Below are 27,199 nucleotides of genomic sequence, written 5' to 3' on the forward strand. Positions count from 1 at the left end.
GCCGGGAGACGGGAGCCAAAGTACGTCACAGAGTCCTGTTTGGAGTGACGTCATTTTGTCTGAGTCGTGTCTGAGGAAGCAGGTCGTTTCAAAGACATCCTCCTCCCCTCCTCCTTGCCTTTAATCATCCCCGTCCCAAACATGCAGCCCTCTCTGCCCTGAACTTCGTCGTCCTGCAAAACAAAATGACTCCATTTTCTTTCTTTCTGAGGTAACTTCAACTTTCCGTCTTTTATCCCCCTTCTTTGCGTTTCTTTTTACTTGCCGAACATTTTTGCTCACTTCTGCCTTGCAGGAAGCCAGCCTGTCAGGTGTGCTCTAAAAATAGTTTCTTCCATAGAGGAAAAAAAAAGAAAAAAAAAAGAGAAGAAGCTGCAGAAAAATAAAGAAAATGGACAGGAAGGAATTAAGCAAATCGGCGTAGAAAGAGGTTTTTTTTTTCTTTTCCTTTTACCTCATGCAAAGTTTCATTCTTCCCATCCGTCTTTTCCTCAAGAACAAAGTCACACATATATATTTCTCTCTTTCTATCCCTCATTTTGAGCCTTCCCATGAGCACAAGGATTTACATGACAGTTTTTAATAAGCAGGGTCAGGGGCGAGTGCGTACCGCAAATAAACCATCTGCAACCCTCGAGTATGGAAACACTTCAGGCAAGCAGAGATTGTTAATAAAAAAAATAAAAAACATTACAGAGCTAATTTTCTATCAGACCAAATATGGCCTTCATAGAAAAAAACCCATTGTTTTATGCATCAATGTTGTAGGATTGGATGAGAGGCTAGTAAAGCATCTCTCTTTACTATTGGGTAATGACACTGTGATGTCATAGGCCTGATAAAGCGTCCGTGAATCATGTGAGTTGTGTATTCAATTTATTTATTTTTTTTTAGATAATTACTGGGTTTTTTGTTTGTTTGTTTGTTTTTTTTTGGTTCTCTCAAGTTTGTGTTGTGACACAATTGATCAAAAAGTACAAATGCACTTTATAAGATGGACATGTTACACATTGCACTTGTAAATGTCGAATGTAAAACTACGAAGAGAAAGATTTATTTTTTAATATTGTAAATAAATAAGAGAAGAGTGGGGGGGGGGGGGATGAAAGAAGAAAATAAAAGAGCGTTGAGAAATAATTGCCAAATAAACTGCAAACAACGGAAGGAAACCAAAACAAAGAGTTGTTTTTTCTTTGTGTGTGTGTGTGTGTGTGTGTGCAGGTTGTTGACGTCAGCCGGTGTGTTTGTAGGAGTGAGCTGTTGCTACGAGTGTTTATGTGGGAAGGGGGGGATGTGTGCCTGTGAGTCAGCGCTGCAGGTTCACTGTAGTGTGAACTAAAATGTGCCGGGTTAAAAAAAAGAGAGAAAGAAAACAAAAGGACGAAAGAGATGCTGCTGAATTATTAAAACCACTCCCTGGCTGCATTACAACAGCAAAAGGTGTAAGACAGAGGCAGCGTGACGAGCGAGAGAGGACAGGAGAAATGGGGCGACGTCCACAGGGAGAGGCGAGAAGGGAAGGCGTGAGAATCTACTCAACATGATCGGTTTTATGCAACATATACAAAAAGGTGTTCCTGACATACAGATCCACAGAATGACTGCCTGGTCACCAAACTTCATTTGCTGCTCCAGCCGCTGAAACTCGAGATGTGAATCTTTCAACGTCTAGAGCTTCGATTCCGATTTTTGGGTTTCACAATTCGATTCCGAAACCAATTTTGCTATTTAAATGATCGCCAAATTCTGTTTAAATTTCGTGATCGACGAGAGGAAAAGATGGTGAATAGAATATTAATTTAAAACTATGTTTTAAGGTTCCATTAAGTATCAAACTCCATGAGATTATATTTCAACAAAACTAGGTTTTTATGCATAAAATACACAGTTCTCAATTGACACCACACTTCCGGGAACTTTGCCACTGACGGCCATCTTGGTAGGTATGCATGACTAACCCTCATGACAGTTGCTAGAGAGTTGCTATGACAACAATAAACATTCCTATCTAACTTATAAATAATAAAAGTACATTACAACTATTATGTCAAGCTTCTTTTTCTCCATTTACTTTCTTTTTGTTGGTGTCGAAGCCATGGATGATCTATGTTTTGTCTTGCGCTTGCCTACCAAGATGGCAGGTCAGTGACACGGTCACTTCCTATTCAGACTTGTGGGAACTACGTATCCTGGCTTTTGTCCTAACGAAGAAAATATCAAATATTTATTCAAAATATATGGTGGATGAGATGGCCAAGTGGGCACATAAATCGATATGCAGTGTACTTGCAAATGGAAGCAGCAATTCAAATTTGAATTGAATTTGTTTAAAACTTAAGCAAATTTAATTCAGAAATGCTTTATAGATACCATTGGGAAATTAAATAATAAACAAGGCACATTTTAAAGTTCATTTTTTGAGAATTTTGCATTGATTCAGAGTTTCCAGGACTAGGAATTGGTCCTCTAGTAGAAACTCAAAACTCTAATCTTTTTCCAAACAATGAACTCACCGTCCTAACTGCTTTTGTGTTGTGCCAAACACTCTTTGTGGTAGATGTTGTTACTGAGGGACGTATGCTCAAAGTTAACCATTTTCAGAGGATGCAAAGCGAGGTAAACAGCTACGTAAAAGAAAATGAGACTTTCTACCATGTTGAGAGATGTCAGTGGTGAGAGAAAGCGAGACCTTTTAAACAGATAACAGGAAGGCTCGATTAATTAGTAATTACTCTCTGTTTTCACCTTTTGCTAACAGTGAAGGTTTGAATTTATTTGTTTTAGGCAACACACAGAGGCAACTGTTTAGTTAGTACGATGTCTGTTCAATATTTCAGACTACATGTGTATATTATGCAGCTAAACTTTGATTTGCAGAGACTGCTATGAAGGTGTGTACAGTAGGCAAAGATTGTTTCCAAGTAGCAGTCGCATCACTTCAACTTATTTTAAGACTGAAATATAAAGCTTGGTGTAAATATACCTATTTTAAAGATCAAAATGTAAATAATTCATACAATTACAAAATAACAAAAATCAGGCAATAAAAGCTTTTTTTCCACATCAGTTTCTTTAAATATAAAACTTGTGAAAATTTACCAAAAACTTAATCTGTGTCTGTCTGGTGAATGTTTGACTAAAACAACCTTGTTTTTCATTCACAGTCGCTCACAGCTGGTAGAGTAGCCAGAAATGCTTTTGCTCAAGTAAGAGCAGCACAAGAAAAACAGTTTCAAAGGTACTTTTTTCCCTAAAAGTTACTCCAGTAAATGTAACTAGTTACTACATCTAAATCTCTGACACATTTTGGTGTCATTCAACCTTTAATCTGCTTGTGTGAGCCGGAGAATCGTGACAGCATGAGGTGTGTGTCTATAATGCCCAAACTCCTTGACTCACCTTTATGCGGCTGCAACATGGTGGTGAAGAGCTCCACCTACCGGCGACGCGTGAGTACTGCAGTTCCTAAGTGGGGAATAGCCGCAGCATCTTGCACAACACACACGCACGCACACACACACACACACACACAAACCTCACTTGTTTTACGTCAGCAGCTTCAAAATAAGCCCGATTCACCCCGTTTCCCAGCCTCCAATCTCACAGGGGAGGCTCTCCCACCCTCACGTCCTCCACTCACAGAAAACGGCCCCACTGTGGACATTTGGTGGGAAAGCAAGAACCCGAACCGGAGTGATTCGCCCTCATCCGCTGGTCCTGACTCACACGTCGTCACTGTGATTTAGGAGTATAATGAACGTTTGATAGAAAGTAGGGGACTGGGTACGGATTACTAACACGTCATCAGGGTGACATCAACAGAAACAGTTTTAAATTATCTTTTGTTCTTTAAAGATTTTTTTATTTACGTATATTAGGGAGGGAAGGAGTGGGGGAGCGATATGTGGTAAGGGTAAAGAGAACCGGACTCGAGCGCTGGACGCCGCGTCAAGGTTCTCTGAATGCGCAGCGCGCGCTCTAACGACAGCGTCACGCGACGTCCCTTAAATGATCCTTTTGAAAAAAAAAACAAAAAACTTACTGAGGAGCCTAAATGCAAGTTAAGTCCTACAATATGGCTGCTTCTTCGTGTATGTAGAATAGCTTGATATTTCTGTCACAGTACGCCAAGTGTTAGAAAAATGCATATGGTCACTTTGATAAAATAATGGCAAGCCGTTTTTGTGCTAAAAGATAATTTAAGCAAAAAAGAAAAAAAAAATATTTTTTTTTTAATGCAAAAAATGACTTAAAGCATTATTTTAGGAAGGTGGCGGGTGACGATATGAAGGTCTAGGTCTAATCACCCGTTAGTGATTAACGTGTTTTTCTGTTCAATCCGAAGGTATGGAAGGTCCTATTGAGGTCAGCTTTAATAAGAGTAGTCCAGGACAAAACTCCTGATTTTATGTGGAACAACTTCTTTACTGTTAGACGTCAGAGAAGAATGATTTATAGCCTCATAGGTGAAGAACAAATTAATCATCATCATCATCATCAAATTTTGCAGGAAACAATACAGCTTTATCACAGCAAAACAAGCTGAACCGTCAAAGCATTCTTACAACAACACGTCAGACAAGAATAAAAATGGTTTGATTTGAAGACATCCAGCTAAATGAAAAACATGCAAGTTGCAGAGGTGAAGAAATGAACCTGGGATGCTTAGAAAGAGCATTGCAACGTTTAGCCAGTGGCAACATATACCCAACATGTCTGCAGATGGAATAGTCACTTCTAGATTTACGATTTAGTGCTACCAAAAAGAGCTCTACTATGTTAAGGTGAGGATGATCGAAAAGTCATCAAAGTAATTCTTGAATTTGACTGGGGGTAACTAAAAGAGCAAAAAGCTTCCTGCAAACGTTCTCCAGATGTATTTGAGGAGGAAGATCTGATATAAATGATGGCGTCATTCAAATATAACTGCCTTCATTCCCAGGCCCACCTCATTTTTAAAGATAGGGAATAGAAGAGGGTTCAAATAAGAGCTTTGGAGGAACAGATATATGATTTCTGACAACACGCCAAATATTTTCACTGTATTAATTTCTAAAGTACAGCAGATGTATTTTTATTGTGTTCTATAGAATTGTCTTTTTAGCATACAATTATGCCTATAAAATACTTTAACTAAATGAAACCACAATAGCTATCTACATGAAGTTAAAGCTTTGGGAGAATAAAAATTTGATATTTAAACAAATAAAAAACATTTCGGTTCTTTGTTGGAAGAATAGAGATGCAGATTGATTTGAACATAAATTTGAATCCCACCTTCTTTTTTTGCTTTCTCTGTACTAGATGAGACATGATTTTAACCATGCCTGATTAGCTAAATAATTTGACTGTTTGGTAGAAAATGTTGCCACCTGTAACTTTTGATTCCAAACTTAGATTTACACTAGAGTTAGACTAAATTGTATCACAGTTCCCAAGATAAACTTCATAACCTTTTCGCCACCCCTAAAGAACAAGACTTGAGTCATCCACATTGTTCTTCGCGAAACAGTGCGTGGGATTTATTTCGCTGTTTCCTCTGACCTCTCGGTCGCCATCCTCTCCTCTCCGCTGTGTCACCATCTGTGTACCGTAAACGGGAAACGGATCCCGTGGTTTCCACCTCCGCCCTGCCAAACCCTGACCACGGTGACTGCGCCTCCCCGAGAACAGTGGAGTCATGGTTGTTCAATTTACGCAACAGTTACGTTTTACTGCTAATGCCGAGCCACAGTGGCTGCTTCCTTTTGTTAAGAATCTGCATGGGTCTAATGACTCACGGTAGACGAGGGGAAAATGTAAGCCTCCTGTAGGAAATCACAGGAAGTCCTCTTTTACCGGAGCCAAGACCCGTTTTTAAAACTTGTACCCACTTTATTCACATTACAGTGGACAACTAATCAAATGCAATTTTCTCGTTTAAATGTGGGCGTTGACCGATTGTGTACTTCGTGGGACAGTAGTGTGTCACCCTGTGCATTACTTACCAGCTAAGCAGTGGAAATTCCCCCTCGAAACGTACTCCAACCAACATGGCCGCCAGATCAGTGGCGCCCCCTGGAAAAAGGTAGGTGACACTGCAGGCCTCCCAAGAGAATCACGTTCACGTCAGAGAAACGCATCATGCAGTCTTTGTCAATGAAGACATAAATGTAAAATAAAAACAAAATAAATTTGAATAAAAAATTCTTTGGGTTTTACATTTACTTCTACATTTAAAAAAATATATTTCCAGCTCTGTTCCCTTAAAAAAAAATGTCCCTGTAAAAATGTTCTGGGGTTGCCAGGCACCAGGGAATTATCTTGCAATACAAAATACTGAAATATATGTTTTAATTAGGAAGGAAATCGTAAATGTTCCACTTAAAGTGGACGTCACGTATCATTGTTTACATTTTAAATGGAGTTTATACTTCTACTGGGAATATATTGATCTTAAAAAGACTTAAGTGATATTTTAGTGAGAGAAGTTTCTTTAAGTTATAGTTATTATATGCTAGTTAGCTATGACGAGCAACTTTGTAATATGTGCATATTGTACCTTTCAAACTAAAAAGACGTATTGAGGCATTGGAGCTAAACTCGAGGTCATATGAGGAGGATGCTACGAATAGCATGCTAGCAAATGAGAGTATTTCAGAAATTAAAGGGTTTTGATAGTGGAGCTGATAACACAACATAGCTCAAATATTGTTTTCAAGTGTGAAGCTACTAAAAAAAAAACAAAAAAAACTAAAAAAAAACAACAGGATGACACCAATAGAAGCAAAAGAAACCCAAACTGCTGTTTTAATCACTATTTATTGACTTTAGTCACATGCATACTTGCTTACAGCTGATTTTAGTGTGCAATACACAGCTTAACTTTGTTTTATTGTCTAGGTTATAGTAAACCAAATGCATTTAACCTCGAAGGCTGCCTTACCAAAAGTTTATACAACATGATTCATTTTGTCACATTTTCAACACAGAAGAACATTTTCTTTAAAAGCCAGAAGCCATAGATACACAAGGTACGGGTGTTTGGAGAACTTCATCATTTTGTGTCTCTGTGGTTGTTTTGCTATTTGTTGGCAAATATTTTGTCGTTAAAAGTCAGCTAAGCTAGAGTTTTACATCCTCTGGATCTTGGACAGATTTCTTTAAACGATTTCAGATGGGTGTGTATCTATGACTCCCGCACAACAACACGATCACCGAAGAAACAATTTAGATAACGTAGCAGATTCAATGCCACTTGACTTCTCAGTTACAACATAAACGTTTTGTTTTTATTTTCTCTTTACAGTAAACTCTCACCGAGCTTTGTGGCAAGATCCACGCTGGCTGTTTATATGTGCTTTTTTTTTGTTTGTTTATTTGTTTGTTTTGATCATGGCACGGTTTGGAAATCTTACTTCGGACTTTTGCAGAGAATACCAAGAACTCATCAACATGTCGTATCATTCAGTCCTTAATCCAGATGTGGTTGTATTCTACAAGAGTGCAAATTCTGAGTAAGCCAACTTAATGTATATATATATATATATATATATATATATATATATATATATATATATATATATATATATATATATATATACACATCCTTCAAGAAAAGCGTGGCATCATCTGAAACGTAGCGACACAATAAGTTTTTTAAACGTTTTGAACACCGGAGCTTTAAAACAGTCTCACAAACGGAAAAATAAAGATTTGCTAAAAGTAAACACATGAAAAATAAACTGTTAGTGTTTTCACTATCAAAAACGCTGCTTCTAATGTAAAATCCGATACAAGACTCTAGTATCAAATGCTTCTTCTGCTGGATTTTTGCTTCTGTTTGAGATGAGAATACGTCAGGTTAATCTGCTAAAGAATAAAAATCTTTTAGCTGGCTTCTTGGACACATCTTCCACTCTGTCATCTGGCTCCTCACATAATAACCCCCCCCTTTCCAAAAATAAAGCAAACGAATCACTGCAGCACTTTATAGAAAAAAAAAGCACATCAATTCACATTGAGGATTAGCCAAACCTATACTGAAAAGAGAGAAGAGATCTACTATATATTAGCGTTGCAAGTTTCTCACATTTATGTATTTATAATGCACAATAGCCTCCACGGAAAGCAACGGTATTAAGCGAGTGGGGCCACCAAAAGGAACAAGATGTCAAGATGAAGAACGTTGTTTTTTGATTGTTTTTTTTTTTTGTTACGAGTATGGTGTTGGTTGTGGTTTAGCCTTGAAGCATTTACAGAAGACCATGGTATACAGTCACAGGCTGAAATATTCGGCTTTGAGTTTGGAATGGCTAACAAAGCGTGAGAATAACAATAATAATAATACATTTAGAAAAGTCCAAAACAGTGCGATAAACTAAACTAACTAGCTGGGCTGACCGATCGAGGCAATGGCAGAATAATAACTTTAACCAGGCTGGTCAGGCTTGTAATCCCATGTTAGCGTTAGCATTAGCGCCGTCTTTTATCACAGTTTACCAAAGTATCTCAGTGGGAGAAAGCTGCAGCGTATCACAATCGTAAAAGATCAACAACTACATCAACGTTTGGGAGCTCGGTTTCCAAACCACTTTAGCCAAAATGTCTAACCCCAACTTAAAAAAAAATAAAGCTTTATTATCATACCACAAGACCAAACAAAGCTTTAAAACACACCTAAAATTTGATATTTCTTTAAAATAACCTAAAATATTATTCTTACTAACAAAGTGAATTCTAAAAATAAATATTACTTTTGTGGATGATTGAACTGTGTTATTAAGAAGGCCATGTTATGCTTTTTCTCAGAGCTTTATATCGCTACTCCAAATCGGCGACAAGCAGATAAGTAATTTAGAAGTTTAAATGTCTTTTTGCCTGAATTCATTCAAGATAAATTTTTTAAAATATGGGGTTTTTTCTGCCAAAGAAGAAGAGATTGCTAATTTGCATGTATAATTCACAACAGATATGAATGAAGGGCTTTCACATGGGCAAAACTCTGACCACTAGATGGCATTAAAGTGTTTCTAATACGATCTGTGATATTTATTACTGTATTATTGGGTCAAAAAATGTTAACACTCTATGAATGCATTGAAAATTCTTGTGACCGCAATTTCTTATATTGACAAATCATCCTGCAGTCTTTTTGTTTTTTGTGAAAGTAATTTTCATTACTTCATTCTTATGTCTGTAAATGTATAAGTACACTGGTACAGTGGTTGTTTAGTGCCAATAATTTAGAAACAAACATAACATGGACTCTTTATTAAAATATGTAGTGCATTATGATCAATCAGAAATTGCATGAAAATACAATTCACGTATTATTTTTAAGTGTGGCTTTAAATAAACGTATTAAAGCAAACATAAATATATCCGAGAGAAAACAAGCCTGTTAAAGTTCTCAGCTACCTTGGCTAACTTCCTCTTTACGGTAAATAAATTATGAACTATTTTGTGAACGAAGCAAAGCTCAAATATCTAGCTGGAACATGTAATAGCAGCTCACCTGCAGAGTGCCGGTGCCGATCCTGTTGGTCAAGAGGACCAAACACCCAACGAGAGCACGCGTATTCCACGAACAGGCACCGTCATCCGCTAGCAAGCTATCATTTCCCCTGAATATCCTGACTTGCTTCCTCAAATTCTTTCGGAACATTTGGCAGATATGTAAAGATTGCACTGTAGTTAATCTTTCTTGTGCTGTACCATGTGTTCTGTAAACACAATAAGCCCGTAGTCACAGGGGGACGCTGCCTACATGCTGCTAATAACTACAGCTCGGGTGTGAATATAGGGAGATGTTCATGGGTTTGTTTTTCACAGCTCCGTGCTTGCAGTTAAAAAGGAGCAGAAGGGGGCGGGAGGCTGCCGAGGTGGAGGGCGTGTTTATTGTGCCACACGCCAATGGCGGTCTGAAATAAAAGCCTCCGGGCTCTCAGATCGAGAGGAGGCGTTGTGAGGGGCAACCGTGCATGCTGAAAGTATCGACTTGTCACTCGGTCTTCTCTGAGCCCTGCTCCGGCGATCTGTGTAAACAAATGTATGATTGGTTTTTAGTCAACCTCGTAGTTAAAATGCGAACCTCGAAACTAACCCCACACCTTCGTTATTTACTCGATGTAACATTTCTCTCTCTTTTCGCTCCGCCAGCCCAGCCTTACAAAGCTCCACCTCATTTTTTCTCTTATTTTTATTTTTGTTTTAGTCAGACCACTCGTTCTCATCCAGCTCCGAGTCGTCGTCGGACTCGCTGTACTCCACGGCGATGCGACGTGACAGGATGGTGGCCACGTCGTTGCCGACAGGCTCCCGCTTGGCTTCCTGTTCCCTCTGCTCCTGAACCTTCCTCAGCTGGATGCCTGTGAGGGTCAAAGGGACGGGAGGAGCAATGAAGTCTGATGAGAGCTTTGTCTTTAAATACTACTGAAAGTATCTTTCATTTTATCAAACTGTAAGCAGTTCTCTTTCACTGGCCATTGTATCAGACTGTCCAAACCATTTGAAAAACCTGTTCACCTTCTCGTCTGTGGGGGGCGCTGCACCATGGACCATTGAAGGAATCAACATGTTTACATTCTTTGGAAAATTTAACAAAAAATGGAGTTGCTTCAGATTGTAGACATTGTAGTATTTCCCTTTTGGCACTTTTTCCCATGAGTCATTTCCCCATCAAGCAATACACTTTTGCAATTTTTTGGTTTAATTTACCCAGAATGCCTTGTGCTATAGTCCCGTTCCTGCTTTTGGAGCAATCTCTGGTCTGCTTGGTGTTCGAACTTGGCGCCACAGATCACTTCAACCAATCAGAGAACTAGTATAATCTGGTATGTAGGTGGTATGTAGGTGGACGAGAGTTTGCTTCTTAGGTCAATTGTGCATTCACACCTCCCCAAACAAACCGGACTTTCTAGGCCAGCAAACTAGGGACTGATCAAAGTAGACTAAACAGGGTTAGTTTGGATGCACAGGTTTCCCAGCACAATGGCAACATAGTATGGTCAGTATGTGAACACATAGGGAGACTGAGGTCAGGCGTCTTCTTTTATTGACTGGATCTCTACAACCATTGTCCATCTTTACCAGTCTACACACCAACAACTTCAAGAAGGTTGGTGTTTAGGTAATGTTAATAATGTCTTCCAATAGCCCATAATTACTAAGTCATATTTTCAAATTTCCTGTCAACTTTAAACATTTTTTGACCAAAAACATGGTAGTGTCCTCTACCACCAGGGTTAGCAAGTTTTCTGGGAGAAACCCTGAAAGATATACGCCACATATGTGGCAAATATCCCGACACTCGTACCTCTACGTATGGCGGCCAGCAGGTCGGAGCGTGCGTCGCTCATCGGGATCATCCCCAGCATGGTCGACTTCCTCGTCGAAGGCGCCGAATCCACGGCTGTCTGGCCGACAGCGGCGTGTGGGGGGGATGGGTGAGCCTGGTGTCCCGCGGGAACACCAGGAGGTGGGGGAGGAGGGGCAGCCGGAGGTGCACCTGAAGGGGGGTGGGCGGGGGAGGGTACGTAGTTGGCTGGGGGAGGAGGAGGGGAGGGAGAGTAGTGGCAGGAGAGGGCAGAGGAAGTCGGTGGGATGACGGAGGTGGCCGCAGAAGGCGGCGCTGTGGCGGAATCGAAGGCAGTCTGGGCGGATGGGATGGTTGGCGGGGGTGGGGGAGGAGCTGGGGGGATGTAATACTCTGGTATGGTGGAGGGCTGCCCACTGAAGAGTGAGAAAGAGGAAACACATACATATAGGTCAGTACTAAATCCTCTTTACAGAAACATCTGTAGACACGACTGCATTGCTTTGTATGTGGAGCGGACAAGTGAGATCCGATCACCAACAATCAGGATCACAGCTCTCCCACACTTCACCTTGAGTCGTCGTCGTCTACGTCTCCTCCGTAGACGACGACTTTGCAATTTCCATTCAAGACTTTTTATCCATTTCACAATGTTTGCAGGTATTTTGTGGAAACTCATACCAATCCATGTAATTCCTCAATGTGTCTGATAAACACTCCAAAAACATATTCATGTCGCCTGCGGATACCAAAACAGGAGACATGCCCACTAACTTCAGACTAACACATCTCACAGAACGCTATGTGAAATAGTTTGTTGAGAAGCGGAATAGGACGGCTCACTGCGAACGAGATGACGCAATTGTTGCCACGTGACTATGTCAATGAGAGCCGACTTCAATTCTTCGGATGAAGTAGGGGAGAGCCGTTGGAGTTGTCCACTTGAAATCCAACCAGCCAGGATGAATGTTAGTGCCAACCCCAGGTAGGACCACAGACTCCAATACAACCTCTAAGACTTCTACTTAGTTTCTTTGGATTGGAAAGTGAAACCAATAGTCTCACTCTAGGGCACTAAATTCTGTAATCTTATGAAAAAACAGAGGTTCATCAACGTAATGGAAGAAGATTCAAACCTTGAAGTCCTCAATGTTTGAACTAAATCAAAGCCACTGAACCATTTTAACTGTAATATTCGCCTCGGTGTCACTTTGTCAGTCAATTTAGAAAGCCTACCCTTACCCAGCTCGGTATTCCTTAATGGACTGCTGCCTTGGCCCGTTGACCGTTGGATCTCCCCCGGCCTGGACCCCATGTCCTGATGGGGTCCTGCCGAGGGAAGCTGCGTGTCGACCCGGTGGTCCTGCCCCGGCGGCTCCAGGGGGCTGGTTGGCTGGCCTCAGGCCGCGATCGAGCGACTGTGTCTGGGCGGCAGCAAGGTGATCCCTGGCATGGTGGTCAGCAGGATGGGCAGCGCTTGGAGCCTGGGTAGCCGGGTGGTTGGGACTTGCTGGGTAGGAGTCGGACGCCATTGACCTATTGGGTTAAAATTGAGGAGGGGAGCGGGGCTTTAGTCAAGCGTAGCCTAAAGTAATATTCTAATATTGAGATCAATGGGAAATTCCATTTTTAATCAACGACCTGAGCCTGAATTCCATTTTAGTTGATTTCCATCTGCTTTAACATTTTAATGTTTGGCTATTTGCACTTCTACCAAACTGTGATGCTCTGATTGGTATATTTGAAAAGAAAAAATACAACATTGGGTCTGAAAACTTAGAACAACGTATAATTTTCCCCCCACTTCAGAGTTACATGCTGCTTTGTGTTGGTCCAATACATTGCGATTTCAGTGTGTAATATAGCAAAAAATAAAAATAGGTTCAAAGGGTATTAACATGAATTCAAGAAACTGTAAGCCTCTATATTTTGCTCGTCTTTAAATGTGTTGCTGTGTCTTTATGCTATTGCAATCCGAAAATTTCCAACGGGACACATTTAAGTAAATTCAGTCAAATGAATTTGGGGTTACCTTGTCTGGAATAAACAAAAACAAATAAACTGATGTGTTAGAAAGGTAACACTGAAGAGGTTTGGGGTTAGCTGTGGTTACCATGTACCTGCTATCTGGGGAGAGGGAACCTTCAGACGACATGCCATGGTAAGGGGAGGGGGTGAGCCTGGCATCGGGTCGAAATTCTTTATCGTAGGCCAGAACGTTCCATTCCTGACGCCGGTTACGAGCCTTACGCACCTGCGCGACGAAACAGGGAAAAAAAATACAACGGGTAAAATCTATGCTTTCTTCTTTCTTTTGGTACAAGATAAAAGATGACTGGGCATACTTTTTTTAATCCGTCTATTTTTTTTTTTTTCAAACAAAAAATTATCATAAGTTCCCCAACCTTATAACCAATTGAATAATTGTTAAAAGAAACAAAATCAAACAAACAAACATAAAAACTCGGAGAGCATGTTAATGCATTTCATGAAAATATAATTATAAGTCTCACAAAATTAGCTTTTGTAATAAATTCACAACCTTGTCACTGATAATGGGTCAATGTGTGGGCTTTGCAGGACTGCAGGATCTCAAAACAAACAACAACAAAAAAACTCAGCAAACGGTCCACGCCCAGGAAAATGACTAACTAATGTAACTTTTATTTAAAAAGCTGTTCTTTTTTACATTTTTGTTAAAACTGTTACCACAACATAAAACAGAAAATCTGTGAAAACAAATCGAGCTCCTCCACCTCGTCCCTGAGCTACTTCAGCAATCTGCTAAAATGCACCACTCGATCAAAAACAACCAATTATAGCCAGGAGCTGGGTCTTACTGCTGCCAATAGATCTTGTGTACGGGCTGCTCAATGTGCTAATAACCACCTATTCACCAGCACTGGTGGACAGACATGCAATCTAACATTAGTATTGTTGACAGTCTCTGATATTGGGAAGAAGCTACAGAGTAGCAGAGAGGAAGTGGGGGAGGCAAGAGTAAGGAATGAACGGCGTGTACACAAGCATGATTGACAGTGCCAAGACCCTCCTCCTGGCTCTGAGTGGTTGCTTCTGATTACAACTGGGAGAAGGCAGAGAAACTAGACTTTTTCACAGATTAAATGTCTCATACTATGCCATCTTGACAGTGGCAGCTACAACAAATATGTAAAAAAAAAAATATATTTTTATAGATGTTACATATTGAATCATTTTAATGTATCAAGAGCAAGCGGTTACCAACCTTCTTCACCTCCCTGCTTGGGTCTTCCACCTGCCGCTGCTGCTCCTGTGGAGGATACACAGACAGACAAACAGGAGTGGAAAGGACCTCAGTCATTGGCTACTGGCTTTTTGTCTGCAGAAGGAACGTGATCTGGACCCCTTTATGCCATCACACTGAACCAAACACACACACACACACACGCCCACTGGTCTACTCACTACCCACTTCACTACTGTGCAACACGGACTAGCACACAACGGACGACGGAGCCAAAAATGGGTGGGAACACAACAAAACAACCAAAACCAAACACAGGAGGTCAGAGAGAGAGAGAGAGAGAGAGGGGTGAGGTGGCGAGATAAGGTGACGGTATACACACAGACACACACGCAGACGGGAGTTCACATGTGTGTGTGTGTGTGTATATTTAGTTTTTTCATACAGTGAGGACTTTGTTTTAGTGCTGTTTCTAAATTACAAGGTGTATGTAAGACTTCCTTATTCAGAGGTGAGTGTATAATGTGTTTTAATGGAGTGTGAGGGCAGGAAGTGAGGGGCGTGGGGGTGGTGGTAGCGGTAGAGGGGTTAGGGGTCTGGGTCGCCTTACAGAGATGGACAGGGGGCTCCTGGGTGGGGCCTGTCTGGAGTGGGGCCTGTCGGGGTGGGCCGGACAGCCCTATGGAAACATGGGAGAAAGACAAGCTGGTGCATTAGACTGAGCAGAGGAAGAGGAAAGAGGAAGGGGCTGCGCATCGTCCAAGGCCAGCTAGCTATAGACGACTGAGAGAAAGGAAGGATGAGGCGCTGAGGGAATAAAGTAGAGCAATGTCTCAGGCAGCCTGCTGCAGCTTTTTTCATCCTCTGACACCTGTTGTTTTTTCTTAAGTGAACGCTTGATGTAAGGTTCAAAATTTGATAATTGAGTACATTTAGAAGGGAGGGAACAGAAAAAATATGAAATAAGCATTAAATAATTCAACACAAATATTGACAAAAAGCAGCAAATGCATACAGCAGCAGCTGCTCTGGGATCTGAATGGGAGGATTTCTTTTTTTGTTAGACTAAATCAAAGTAAGATCAAACGTCAGCTGTGAAAAGGCTTCAAACAACAAGTCCATGCAACTTCTTCCAATTCACTGGAAGTGGCTCATAATTAAATCAGCTTTTTTGAAAATTATTTATTTCCAGTTTTCAAAACAATGAATAACAGATTTAAATGATTATTTGGCAGGTCATTTATTTATTGTAATTTGGCACTCTTCTGTTTTCATAAAAAACAGCCGTTTAATTGAGTGTGTTTTAATGAGGCGTGTGATTGGGAATCAAAGTCTTTGGATCAACTCTACCAATTCTGCCAAGTAAAGTAGTTTCATACAAAGGCAGACACATGTCTAATGGTTGTTGATGGCTAGAAATGCATATCATTTAGATGCAACTTGCTAACTACAATAATCTGAATAATAATCAGTGTTCATATATATTAGACCCTGTATGTAAAACTTTGAACGTGGTGGTAAGCACATCTACATTAAATTTGAACTTCAGCATTTACTCATTTTTTTAAAGCTAATTGAAGTTTGTTGTATAATAATGCCACACATAGGAATAACAACTTATAATAAACCATCAAGATATAGTAACAAATTTGCTCTCCTCTCAATTTCAATGACTATAAGCAGTTATTTAAGTTTTCAAAATCTCAGATTATATCTTGTCACTAAGTATCCCCCAGCTGCTGCTGCATTCAACAGAGCAAAGCTAAATGGTGAAAACATTAAGATAGAAAAGCATCAACTTAAATAACAAAAGAACATGACACGTCGGCAAAATAGAACAGGTAACTTTTCTAAAACACACTCTCCTCCAGCTCCACACTGACACACCAGCTGTACGTTCACAACAAAACTACAGCTTCACATGCAAATGCACTCCCCATGGAAACGGATGCCTACCTTCTGCCGCCTCTTTTCTTTGCGTTTGTCCTCAGTGGCCTGCAGCATCTTCTCCTTCCACAGGTTGAAGAAGTAGGAGGGATCAGTGTAGAACTTCAGCGCATCCTTCTTGTCATCCCTTGCAGAGGTAAACAGATGAGCAGAGGTGGAAAAAGTAAGCAACCGATGAAGAAAAGAGAGCAGACACATCATTTGCTGGAATTAGGTACTCCAAATGTAATCCACCTATAGGGGCTGAGGATATTCAGCGGCGGGGGCTTGTCGCAGCGGTGGTACATTTCCACCACAGGGTTGGGCACAGACGTCCTGGACACCACCTGCTGGTCTTGAATGGTACTGCTCTTAAATGCTTTTCTCATGTTGATGTCCTGGAGGGAGACTGAAAAACCAGAGAATGTTTAAACTTAGCTGTGTTGAGAAGTTCTGCACAGAAATACCTTTTTGTGTCTTAAAGGTGGAATAGATTAGCAGCTAAATCCTGTTAAAACACTACTGTATGGTCATCTGAACCTTGCTTTCAAATTTTACAGGAAAAAGGACAATTTATGGTTTCAGAATTGTCTGACAACTCCAATAATTACTTATCAGGGTTCTACTCTACACTCTACTATTGTATACACTTTCTAAGTATGATCAGTTATCTACTTCTATCTAGTTGCAAAGACTGCAACTTTTACCTTCAGCCCACTCTAGGAATTGACTTTCTTTACACTGTCATGAACAAGGAATTTAAAAAAAAATACATTTTATCTTTTACAGCTCCAAATACAACAATCTGATTGGAACTTGGATATCAAAATTAAAATTTTCAAGAGTGGCAGCATGTGCTCATTAAACTGAAACTATATTTTGTGGAACCATCAACAAAATTTGGAAGATTTTATTTATTTTTTTTACTCTTTTGCAATCAAACAGTCAAACAGGGTGAAGAGTTTCTGGGAGGATCAACCTTTTTGGTCTTGCCACATGTTCTCAGTTTGATTTAGGTCTGGAATCTTGTCTATTCTCACTTTCATACTAAACAGGATCCTAAACACACAAAGAGAGAGCTGGATAATAACAGAAGCATCTGAACTGTGTTGTTTGCTTATGCCACAGAAGCAGAAATAGCAATGATGAGTGTTTGTGCGCATGTGTGTGTAAGCATGCGTAAAATAAAATTTTTGACATACTTTATGTGGTTACCAGATGTAAGAAAAAGTGCGTCCCCATAAGCATGCTAAAAGTCCTACTGGTATCATAAACCCCAAATACGCGTATGTGTGTGTGCGCATGTGTGTATCATTCCTTTAATACTGCAAGAGGTTTAACATAGAACTATCTAGCATCTTCCATATGGCAGAACACATAGTCACACACATGGGTGGGATCAGCTGACACCAACCCAGCATATAATAAGATTAAGCCACAAACGGTGTAACTAATGTCCCGGTCAGTGATTTACTGAAGGATCATTTATGTGTACAGAGGAACCGTTAGCCTCTGAATGCAGTGACTTGCTCCTTAAAAACTAAAAAGCAAAGGGTTGTTTGATTTATATGTAAGTTTACAGTGAAAGCACTGTACCATCTGAATAGTGTTTGATCACTGCCTCCTAAGCCTCTGTCCCTGTGGCCAAATGAATAATCCACTGCTGTAGAAGCCAATGAAACTTTGAATCAGACTCATCTTCAAAGAGACTTCTTACTCTTCCAGCAAACTTATTTTATTCCTCACTATGTACTCTCTTTTTCTTCATCGCTCTAAGTTCTGAAGGATGTTCCTTTTTGCACTTCCTTGCAAATAATCTAAATACAGTTGCTAACCAGAGTAATGAGATAAAAAAAGAGAGTGAGGGCCTCTGTAGAGGTCTAGAATCTACATAAGTGTTTCACCAATCTTCTGAACATTTACATTGCAGTAGGTGAAACTGAAAAATGTGTTACTGATTTTGTTTTAACATTCTCTGAGCCAGTAAAAAAATATCTGGGGTTTGCACTTCAACAGAAGGACTTGTATTTTGCTGGTCCACACAATGTTTTATTCTGTAATGTAAAAAAAAAAGCAAAAATAGTTATTAATAGTTTCTATGATAAAGCTCTAGAGCTCTTTTAGCCTACTTTTTGTCAGACAGGTCTGATTAGGTGATTCTTGATTCTACAAGTCTAAATGTGTCTAGGAGAATTCAATTCAGTTGTTTTCTGTCGATCAGAAATATTCAACTGTGTAAAATAAAGCAAAAACAGATAATATTTTAAATGTAATACTTTTTGATACCTATTAAATGAGCTGGTCACTGTTGAAAATAAAATATAAATACATTTTAAATTGTTCTGAATTACTTTGAGGTAGTTTATTAGTAGGATTTATTAAATTTTTTCATTGTGCCGTTTTACTACTACAAAAAAAGGTAAGACATAAGAATATTAACAAGAAGATTAGCATAAATCTTTCAAATTTTCCTTTTTCATTAGCATTTTTATTACTGTTTGCCTGCCTTGGGAAAGAGCACACAAACACACCTCGCTAGTTAAAAAAATAAATAAATCTGCTCGGTCAGCCTCCACTTTTTCAGAAACAGAAATTGATGTCTTTTTTTTTAGAATTTGAAATAAAATACAAATTAATCTAAAGCGTTTTACATTTTAAAGGAGTGCCAATAATTGAGGGAGGTGCTGTATGTGAAAGGACAGTGGGAAAAGCATTTGTTTCTCAATACGTCATAAATATTCTCAATAATACTAAGGTGATAAAGCTTGTGGGTTTGTATTACTTTCTATCTCAGGGTACAATAACTTGAGGAATCAATTGTTCCTTCTATGGTTTAAACCGGATACCATCTACGTTAATCTAGTAAAAGTGAACGTGACATAACAGTTTTACTTATTACATAACAGAGACATGTCAAGTGTTTTTGCCTTTTCTCGACTAAGCACCATTCTCTTATTCTTCTTTTCTTACAAGATACTCTGATTTCTCCTTACCAAATTTTCTAACTTTACAATATATATTCTCCCTCTTTATTTCTCTTTATAATATTTTAAATCTTTTTTTCCTCATTTCACATAACCCTCCTTCTTCCTCGACTAACAAGAAGCCATCAGTGTCACCATTTTACAAATAAGATGGAGAGACTGAAATAGAGAAACGGAATGAAGGACAGGAGGAAATGACTGAGCAGAAGTAGTAAAAGCTAAAAAGTGAAAGGTTTGTGAATCATGACTTCTGTAATGGAGAACTAAAAAATGAGTAACAAAAGGACAGAGGAATGGATTGTGAGTGGGAGGACAAGGGAGTGAGGAGATGAAAAACTGAGCAGGTGAGGAGGAAGAGGAAGAATGGGAGAGGGATGAAAGGGTATGACGAAAGACTGCTGAGGTTTTTCTTTTCATCTCCGTCTGCGCTGCTGTGACGCTGAGTGTCTGAGGCTGCTGTGCTGCAGAATGACTCGGCAGAACCAGCAAGGATGGAAAAAAGAGAGAGGAGAGGGATAGAGACAGAAAAGATGATCATGAAAATGAAAAAGATGGGGAAAATGAGAACTAAACACGGGGAGGAAGGAAGATGGAAAGAAAAGGAAAGTCGGATAAAAGAGAAAAAGATTGGAGCTAAAAAGGAACATGATGTGGCTTCTTTCAGTACCTCATCAAAAAGGTTAATGACAACAGAACAATTCATTTAAGTAAGCTACAAATCTGTTGATCTTCTAAACTCTGGAAATGGCCACCAAAAAACTGTGATTTGCCAAATACTTGCACTTAACTGCAGTCTGAATGATCATTTTAAAGTTTTGAACAAGTAGAATAATGAGTATACAATGATAGTTTTTAACAAAAGTTTCAAATCCTGGCCTGGGCTCTGTCTAAATGGCCTTTAGGTATGAGTGTGTGTGTGAATGGTTGTCCAGTGGGCCTCTGTAGGTGCCTTTCCATTGACCATAAAATTGCTCAGTTTGACACATTGAAAATAAATTTGCTTAATGAAAACAAGTCAATCTTCAAAAAACAAACTGTCTGATAAAATATTTTGGCACTAGGATGAGGCGTTTTTATGGAAAATTAGTTTAATTTGATGTTGCCACTGGCGCAAACCACCAAGACAACAGGAAGGAGTTTGAGGATCACGATGCAGAATGATTTATAATGACTTATTGCATGAACAAACTTAATCACGTGTGATTTTTTTTTTTCTCTGAAGAGTTTTTGCGGCGCTAATGGCTCTTATTTTTTGAGACAGTAGGCAGACAGGACAATACGTCCGGTCGTCGGGACCGGGAGTCGAACCCGCGACGTCCATGTCAAGGACTGAGGCCTCCAAATGTGGGGTGTGCTAACCCCATGCGCCACCACAGCACGCCCCATCACGCCCCATCACGTGATTTTATGCAGGTTTTTTATTTAATGAAAACACTGCAATTGCAAAATTGTCTCTTTTCGGCATTAACTGAATAACAAATTTTTGCGCACATTTATAGTGGATACACAGCTTGTGTTTGACCTTTTATGGACTAATACATTGTGCACCCTGCCTCTTGACCAGTAACTGCCATAGATGGGCAGAATTAGGTAACTATAAATGTTATAGGTTGGTTTCCAGATTTTAGGGTTTGGCAGAAAGCTAGAAAATATCAATCTTACAAAATGTACCAACAAAGATATTAAATCAAACATGCGAGAATTAAGTATGAATAACTACATTCATGTAACAGACTATTGGAGACAAAATGAAGCTAAATGGCTGAGAGTCCGACTCACTAATAACCAACCAGAAGCTCTAGTTAAGCAAACAAACACAGCTAAAGAAGAAGGTTCATCTTAGCGATGAGTTCACTCCAGCACTCTTGCGATATGCAGACACACAGACATCACGAGAAGAAAGCATGATGTAGGCAAATGTCATTAAAAAACACACAGATTGTTTACATGCACTGAGCAGACGTGTACTTTTTGTGATACTCCCCAAGGGACAAGGCAGAACGCCAAACCGTAGCGTCAGAGAATGGCAAATAACTGTTAAATCTGTCTTGACTTTTTATGTGAGTAAAGAAGGATATGTATAGATTTCATGGTCATAATGTGAGTTTTAAGGTGTCTAAGTAAAACATGTATGCAAATTTTATGACATGGTCATCTTGTGACACCAACAGTCCAGAAGCTTTTGGCTTTAATCTGGATTGTATTCATGTCAAAAATCCTGAGCGTGATCCTAACATCAAACTCATCGCCATCAGAATGCGCCCTTACTGTCTCTCAAGGAAATTTACATTCCCCTTCCGGTATAGCCGATGCTGCCTGACGTCATTAATGAATTATTATTATGATCTATTTTAAATTTTTGTTGTGTGCTATGCTGGGACAAACAAAATCCCCCACCCTTTGGGGATCAAGAAAGCATTATTATCTTATCTTAAAAGTCAAGGGGTATGAATTCTTTTGTACTGCAAGAGCTCTTTTATCCATGAAGCATTGCTATAAGACTAGTTAGAGGACAAAGCACAAGCACACATGTACCTATAAACAAAGAAAAGACAGATAAAGCATAAAATGCAAATCAGAATACACCAACACTCATATTAACACACACACACATAGAAACAATCCCTTTGTTCAAAACAACACACAAAAGATGAATCACAGACGTACACATGTGGCTGCTTGGATACCATTGTATTTCTGTGGAAGAATGACCTTTCCAGAGTCAGACACACACACACACACGCACACACACACGCACACACACACACACGCGCGCGCGCGCGCACGCACCTTCCTCCACAGTGGAGTCGAGCTGAGTGACTTTCACAGCCAGCTGGTCCACTCTCTCCTGCAGGCTGCTCATCCTCAGGTAGAAGCCGTTGGCTTCATTGAACAGTTCTCCAAAAATGTCCTCAGCATGGCGACCTGGGCAGCAGCGCAAAGACCCAGGTGTGGTTAGATTTGATTTGTGTCATTCACATCCTTAAAACGTCAACAGCTTTTATTATTCACCGAGCTCAATCCCACCCACTCACCAGAACTGCAGCATCTACAGACAAACACGTCTGTGATACAACATTTAACAGTAAATGTTGTTCCATCTCGACAGCAGAACTGCACAAGGACTTCTGTTAAATAGCATTCCAACAGTGTAGAAACGCAACGCTGGCTGCCCTTCTTTAGTTCTGGTCTTGATAAGATGGAGACCTGTATAGACATCTTTTGTTTGTCCTGTTTCAACAGGAAACCATTTATTCTTAGCAGCACTTTGAGGTGGCAAAAGGCTGTGTTAGTAAGACTTTCAGATGTAAAATAAAAGTGGCACAAGTATGGATCTCTGAGGAACCCCATATGTTATCTTTGTTTACTCAGACCCAGAATTTCCACAAATTCTGCCAAATAAGATCTGACCCGATGTGACACAATCCTGCCGAGTTTTTACGTTTACTAACCAAATTATTAACTATGTCGACAGCAGCGATGAGATCTAACAATCCCAACTCACAGGTTTTAAAACCAGCCAAATGAGACGGATGTCATTTGAAGTTTCACCCAGAATCTCACAGTAAGATGGAAGATTGTTTCAAAAGGAGAAAATAAAAAAGAAATACATTTGTTGATCATGTACTTTTTCAATTAACTTATCTGAAGACGCACAAGAATATTAAAAAAAAAGAACAAAGAAGAAAAGTCTGTCGTCTGTCTCTGCAGGAAAGGCTGCCCCCTGCTGTGAATCCCGGCAGACTGAAAACTAAAAAAGCCTCGATGTCTCCATAAAACCATGACAGGAAGAGAAACAGAGAGAGAGAGAGATACAAATGCAAACTAAACCAGATTGAAATGAACAAACAGACATCTATTCCTCCCTTCTTTTTTTTACGTCCGACAGACGCAGCAGAGGCAGCCCCGTTAGTCATCCGGAATGAGCTGTCACAGATTTAATTTAGCACATAACTGTTAAACACATTTAGGTAGCCATTTTGCCCTACGTATATCAACTGAGTCATTTGGGTGGAGATTAATATTCACATAAAGTTTTGTCCTCGCTGGTAAATTAACTATTCACTTTCTAATGAGTTGTTTAAAGTGAGATATATCAAAAGCAGACAAGAGACTGAGCTTTATGGCTTTATTAACCAGAGCTGTAAGTGACTGGAAGCATCTTTGGTGTTGGAATTTACGCGGAGCAATTGAAACTAAGCTGTTTTTTTATGTATAAAAACAAAAAAAATATACGTCAAAACCCCTAAAATAAATTGTCCCTAGCTTAAGAAATGTGACTAAAAATAGTAGATGACCAAGTAAATGATTTGAACCTTGTTATTGTAAGTGAGGATTACTTTCTATTGGAGATTAGAAGAAAAACTATAAAAACTTAGGTAAATAATATTACTCACTCAGGCTGCCCAGCTGTTTGATGATGGCTGCCAGTGTGCTGTTGGTGACACACTCCAGTTCACTGGTCACCCCATCTGGCAGCGCCCCGCGGCACAAGTGCCGGGGTTCAATATTCCTCTTCACCAGCGGCATGTTGCTCTACACCTGCAGAAACAAGAAAAAAAAGAACTGAAAACGCCATGTTTTTTTTTATTTATTTAACTTTCCACCTCGCTTATTTATGGTTATGATCTGTTTTCTGAAACTTGGAGCTTCCGTACCTCCCAGGGAATAGCTTCTGAATATCCAAATAGCAGGATGGATGCAAATATACCAACGGCATTTCTGGGAGATAATAAGGATCGACATTTGATGTTGATTTGTGAGGCCTGATGGAAACGGAGGTGTCATGTCCACCGTGGGGCGCAGTCACTCATCGAGCTTTCTAATGCCAGAGCGCCTCGCGTGAGCCAGGAACTAAATGAGCCAGAAAGAATTTTATAAATGGTGCAAATGAGCTTGAAACTGTGCAGAGAGACCGGAAGGGTCCTGACACGGAGACAGAAAAACTAGACGAGGCGGGATGAGTAAAGATCAGGGCCGCTACTAGAAATAAAGCTTCTCTGGGGCCCAAAACCACCCAACTGCCAGGACTGAAATTAAAATCTTTGAACCTTAAAATCCCAGCTAAAAAAAAAAATACAAAAACAACCTTCTGCTTTATCTTAAACTACATTTAAATGCCATCCAAATGTTTTTATTTCAATAATTTGATTCAAATAATCAAGCATATTCACTGCAAAAACACAAAATCTTACTAAGTGTTTTTGGTAGTTTGTAGTGGAAATATCTTAGTACACTTGAAAGGAGAAAAACTAGCTGACGAGTAACTTTTACGCAAGATAAAGAAGCTTGTTTTATGTCAATAATTCTTTAATATCGATTGTTATTGTGATATTGTTTTTTACTGATAAGACATTTTCTCCATGTAACAAATGAAACAAACTGCCAGTGGAACTAGTACTTTTTCATAAATTTTAAGAAATTATTGACTTAAACAGGCTCCTGTATCTTGCTGCAAAGTTACATGTGAATTATTTTAGTCTTTAAAAAAAAAAAATATATATATATATATATATATGCTAAGATATTTGCACTAAAAACTATACAAAAATACTTGGCTTTAACAAACGTGTAAAAAAAACCATTTCATTTAATTTTTTATGAAAGTCACATATTGCAGCTTTAAGAGTTATAAAGTGAGAATCTTAGCCTAGCCCCTGTATGTTTTCATGTATTTTGAAAAGTTGGTAAAAATCCAAATTAATGCCCCCTGCAGGCCTGGAATAGTTGTTTCATTTGAGATCTGATTGAAGCCCCCCCCCTCGTTCCTCCCTCTAGCAGCTTTTGACATTTAATTATATTAACTACCTCAGATGATGCTGCGGCTTCTTAAGTACGCTGTTGAGCTTCCCTCAGCAACCAACGTCTTCCCCCACTTCCTCCAGCTGTTGTAAATAATCTAAGAAGCTCGCTGGTTAATAATACATAAACACTCCCCATCATCCTCCTTCCCCGCTCCGATTGGTGCTCTTCGTCTCGTCTGTCGGGTGGGTCCCCCCAGTGGTTCTTTTAGCAGGCCTCTGCGCTCGTTTTCGATCCAAATATTTTGTACTTCCTCGCTTGGTTTCATCAATAAGTCAGTAGGGGGCGAATACCTTATACTCCAACTCCCGAGCGTCCAACAGAGACTGGGGTTGCCGCCTCCTCCCCCGTTTCTGAGTCGGCCTGAGAGTCTGCGGTTTCTTCCTCGGTCATAAAAGCGCATGAGTGTGAGCTTCAGTGACTCTGCTTTGACCCTCGGGCGCTTACGTCTCCTTTCATGAACACTTTCAGGTCAGCTGCAAGGCAAACTGACATGGTTCTAGTCGGCTATGCTTCAACAAGAGCAAGGGTAAACAGAGAAACAACTCCTAACAGGTTCACCTTCTTCTGAGGATTCCTCTATAAGTAAGAAATATGGTCCCACTCACTACCAGTTTCTTCAAAGGAATGTCAAGAGTACAATACCAACTTGGTTGCCTTTGTTCTGGGAGAAAATTGCAAGCTTGTCTTCCCCCGATGTTCTTAGGAGGTTCTCCTCATTTTCATTCTTCATATAAAACTGAATTATTTAACAATTTTTACAGCTGAATAATAATAATAATATATATTTTTTAAAAGTGTACACAATGCAGGTTTTTGGTGCAAATCTGTTATTCAAAATGTGAAGTGTTCTTTTGATATAAACAAACTTATCATTGGTTTGTCCCGTCAAGGTGGAATTAATTTCAACACTACATTTAAACTAGGGCTGTCAACATTTGCGGTTCATCCAAAAAGTTCAACGGCACTGCCGTCTCCTCACTTCCTGTCAAAAAACGTTCAATAACACTAAAACAAACAAACAAAAAACAACAAAAAAAAGATGTGACGACAAACATTTGGATAAAACCAAGGTAACATGTACTTTGCTTATCACAATGGTGAATTACTCTTTCACTGAAGCATAGCCAGTTTATAGTTAACATTTCTAAATTGCATTTGAAACAAAAGGACTTCATATAAAACCTTTGTAAATATGGAAACCTGAAAAACTTTGATGTTTGCTTTGAGACAATAAAACATTTTCTCAAGCATTTTTTTGAAAATGTGCATTTTTACATGTTAATTGTGATTAATCAAAGGGCGAGAGGGTGATTAATCTGATTACATTTTTTTAATCGATTGTTGGCGCTTATTTTAACTACAACCAATGTTTACCAAAGACTGATTAAAATTGAAACTCAAAACACTCCAGTCTCGGTGATCCCTTCAGTTTAACTATATTAAACTTTATATAGACTTTGCAGGCATCGAATTTTTCTGGTATCATCAGCGATATCAGATTTGAAAACTGAAAAAACAATTAAAAATTTGTGACCTTTAGCATTTTGAGCACTGTCTTTAGTGTCCGATGTGAGCATCTGAAAATCAAAGACACATAATTCATATAGCACAGATAGCATTATTAACCAAAGACTCTTTTGAAAGCGAACAACAGTAAAGAACGCAAGCTTAAACGTTAAAATATTTAGGTCCAAACACCACAAATGTAAAGAAGAAAACAGATGAGAGACGGAAGAGGAAAAGCACCCCGAGTACGCTGTGGAGCCACGGGAGTGTTGTCATGCCAACACACTGAGGAATCTGCTCTTCAGATCAAAAGTGGAACTGGCTGTGCCTCTGAAAATAGTACGAAAGAAAGACTGCAGGAAGAGGACACGGAAAGAACGAGAGAAGGGAAGCGAAATAGAAATCAAAAAGAGGGAGCAAAGGAAGCCAAGAGATGGAAACTAAAAGAGGAAACTT

General features: G+C 39.5%; 1 protein-coding gene across 2 annotated transcripts in view; it reads right to left on the reverse strand.

Annotated features, from left to right (window-relative positions):
• Window positions 1-6,782: 6,782 nt before the first annotated feature.
• Window positions 6,783-27,199, reverse strand: part of zgc:109889 (uncharacterized protein LOC553542 homolog) — a 33,462-nt gene continuing 13,045 nt past the window's right edge. Inside the window, exons 3-12 of one of the 2 annotated variants that reach the window (XM_044096997.1) lie at window positions 23,830-23,974; window positions 22,223-22,357; window positions 16,704-16,857; window positions 16,479-16,596; window positions 15,133-15,201; window positions 14,544-14,588; window positions 13,417-13,550; window positions 12,539-12,832; window positions 11,297-11,712; window positions 6,783-10,349 (exon numbers count right to left, since the gene is read on the reverse strand). In XM_044096997.1, coding sequence (XP_043952932.1) covers window positions 10,192-10,349; window positions 11,297-11,712; window positions 12,539-12,832; window positions 13,417-13,550; window positions 14,544-14,588; window positions 15,133-15,201; window positions 16,479-16,596; window positions 16,704-16,857; window positions 22,223-22,357; window positions 23,830-23,962 — 1,656 coding nt within the window. In that variant the 5' untranslated portion in view covers window positions 23,963-23,974 and the 3' untranslated portion in view covers window positions 6,783-10,191. The remainder of the gene's footprint in view (window positions 10,350-11,296; window positions 11,713-12,538; window positions 12,833-13,416; window positions 13,551-14,543; window positions 14,589-15,132; window positions 15,202-16,478; window positions 16,597-16,703; window positions 16,858-22,222; window positions 22,358-23,829; window positions 23,975-27,199) is intronic. The other variant, XM_044096998.1, reaches the window with a different exon arrangement.

The sequence above is a fragment of the Gambusia affinis genome, linkage group LG18 (genome assembly GCF_019740435.1).
Source record: "Gambusia affinis linkage group LG18, SWU_Gaff_1.0, whole genome shotgun sequence".
NCBI classification, from domain to species: domain Eukaryota; kingdom Metazoa; phylum Chordata; class Actinopteri; order Cyprinodontiformes; family Poeciliidae; genus Gambusia; species Gambusia affinis.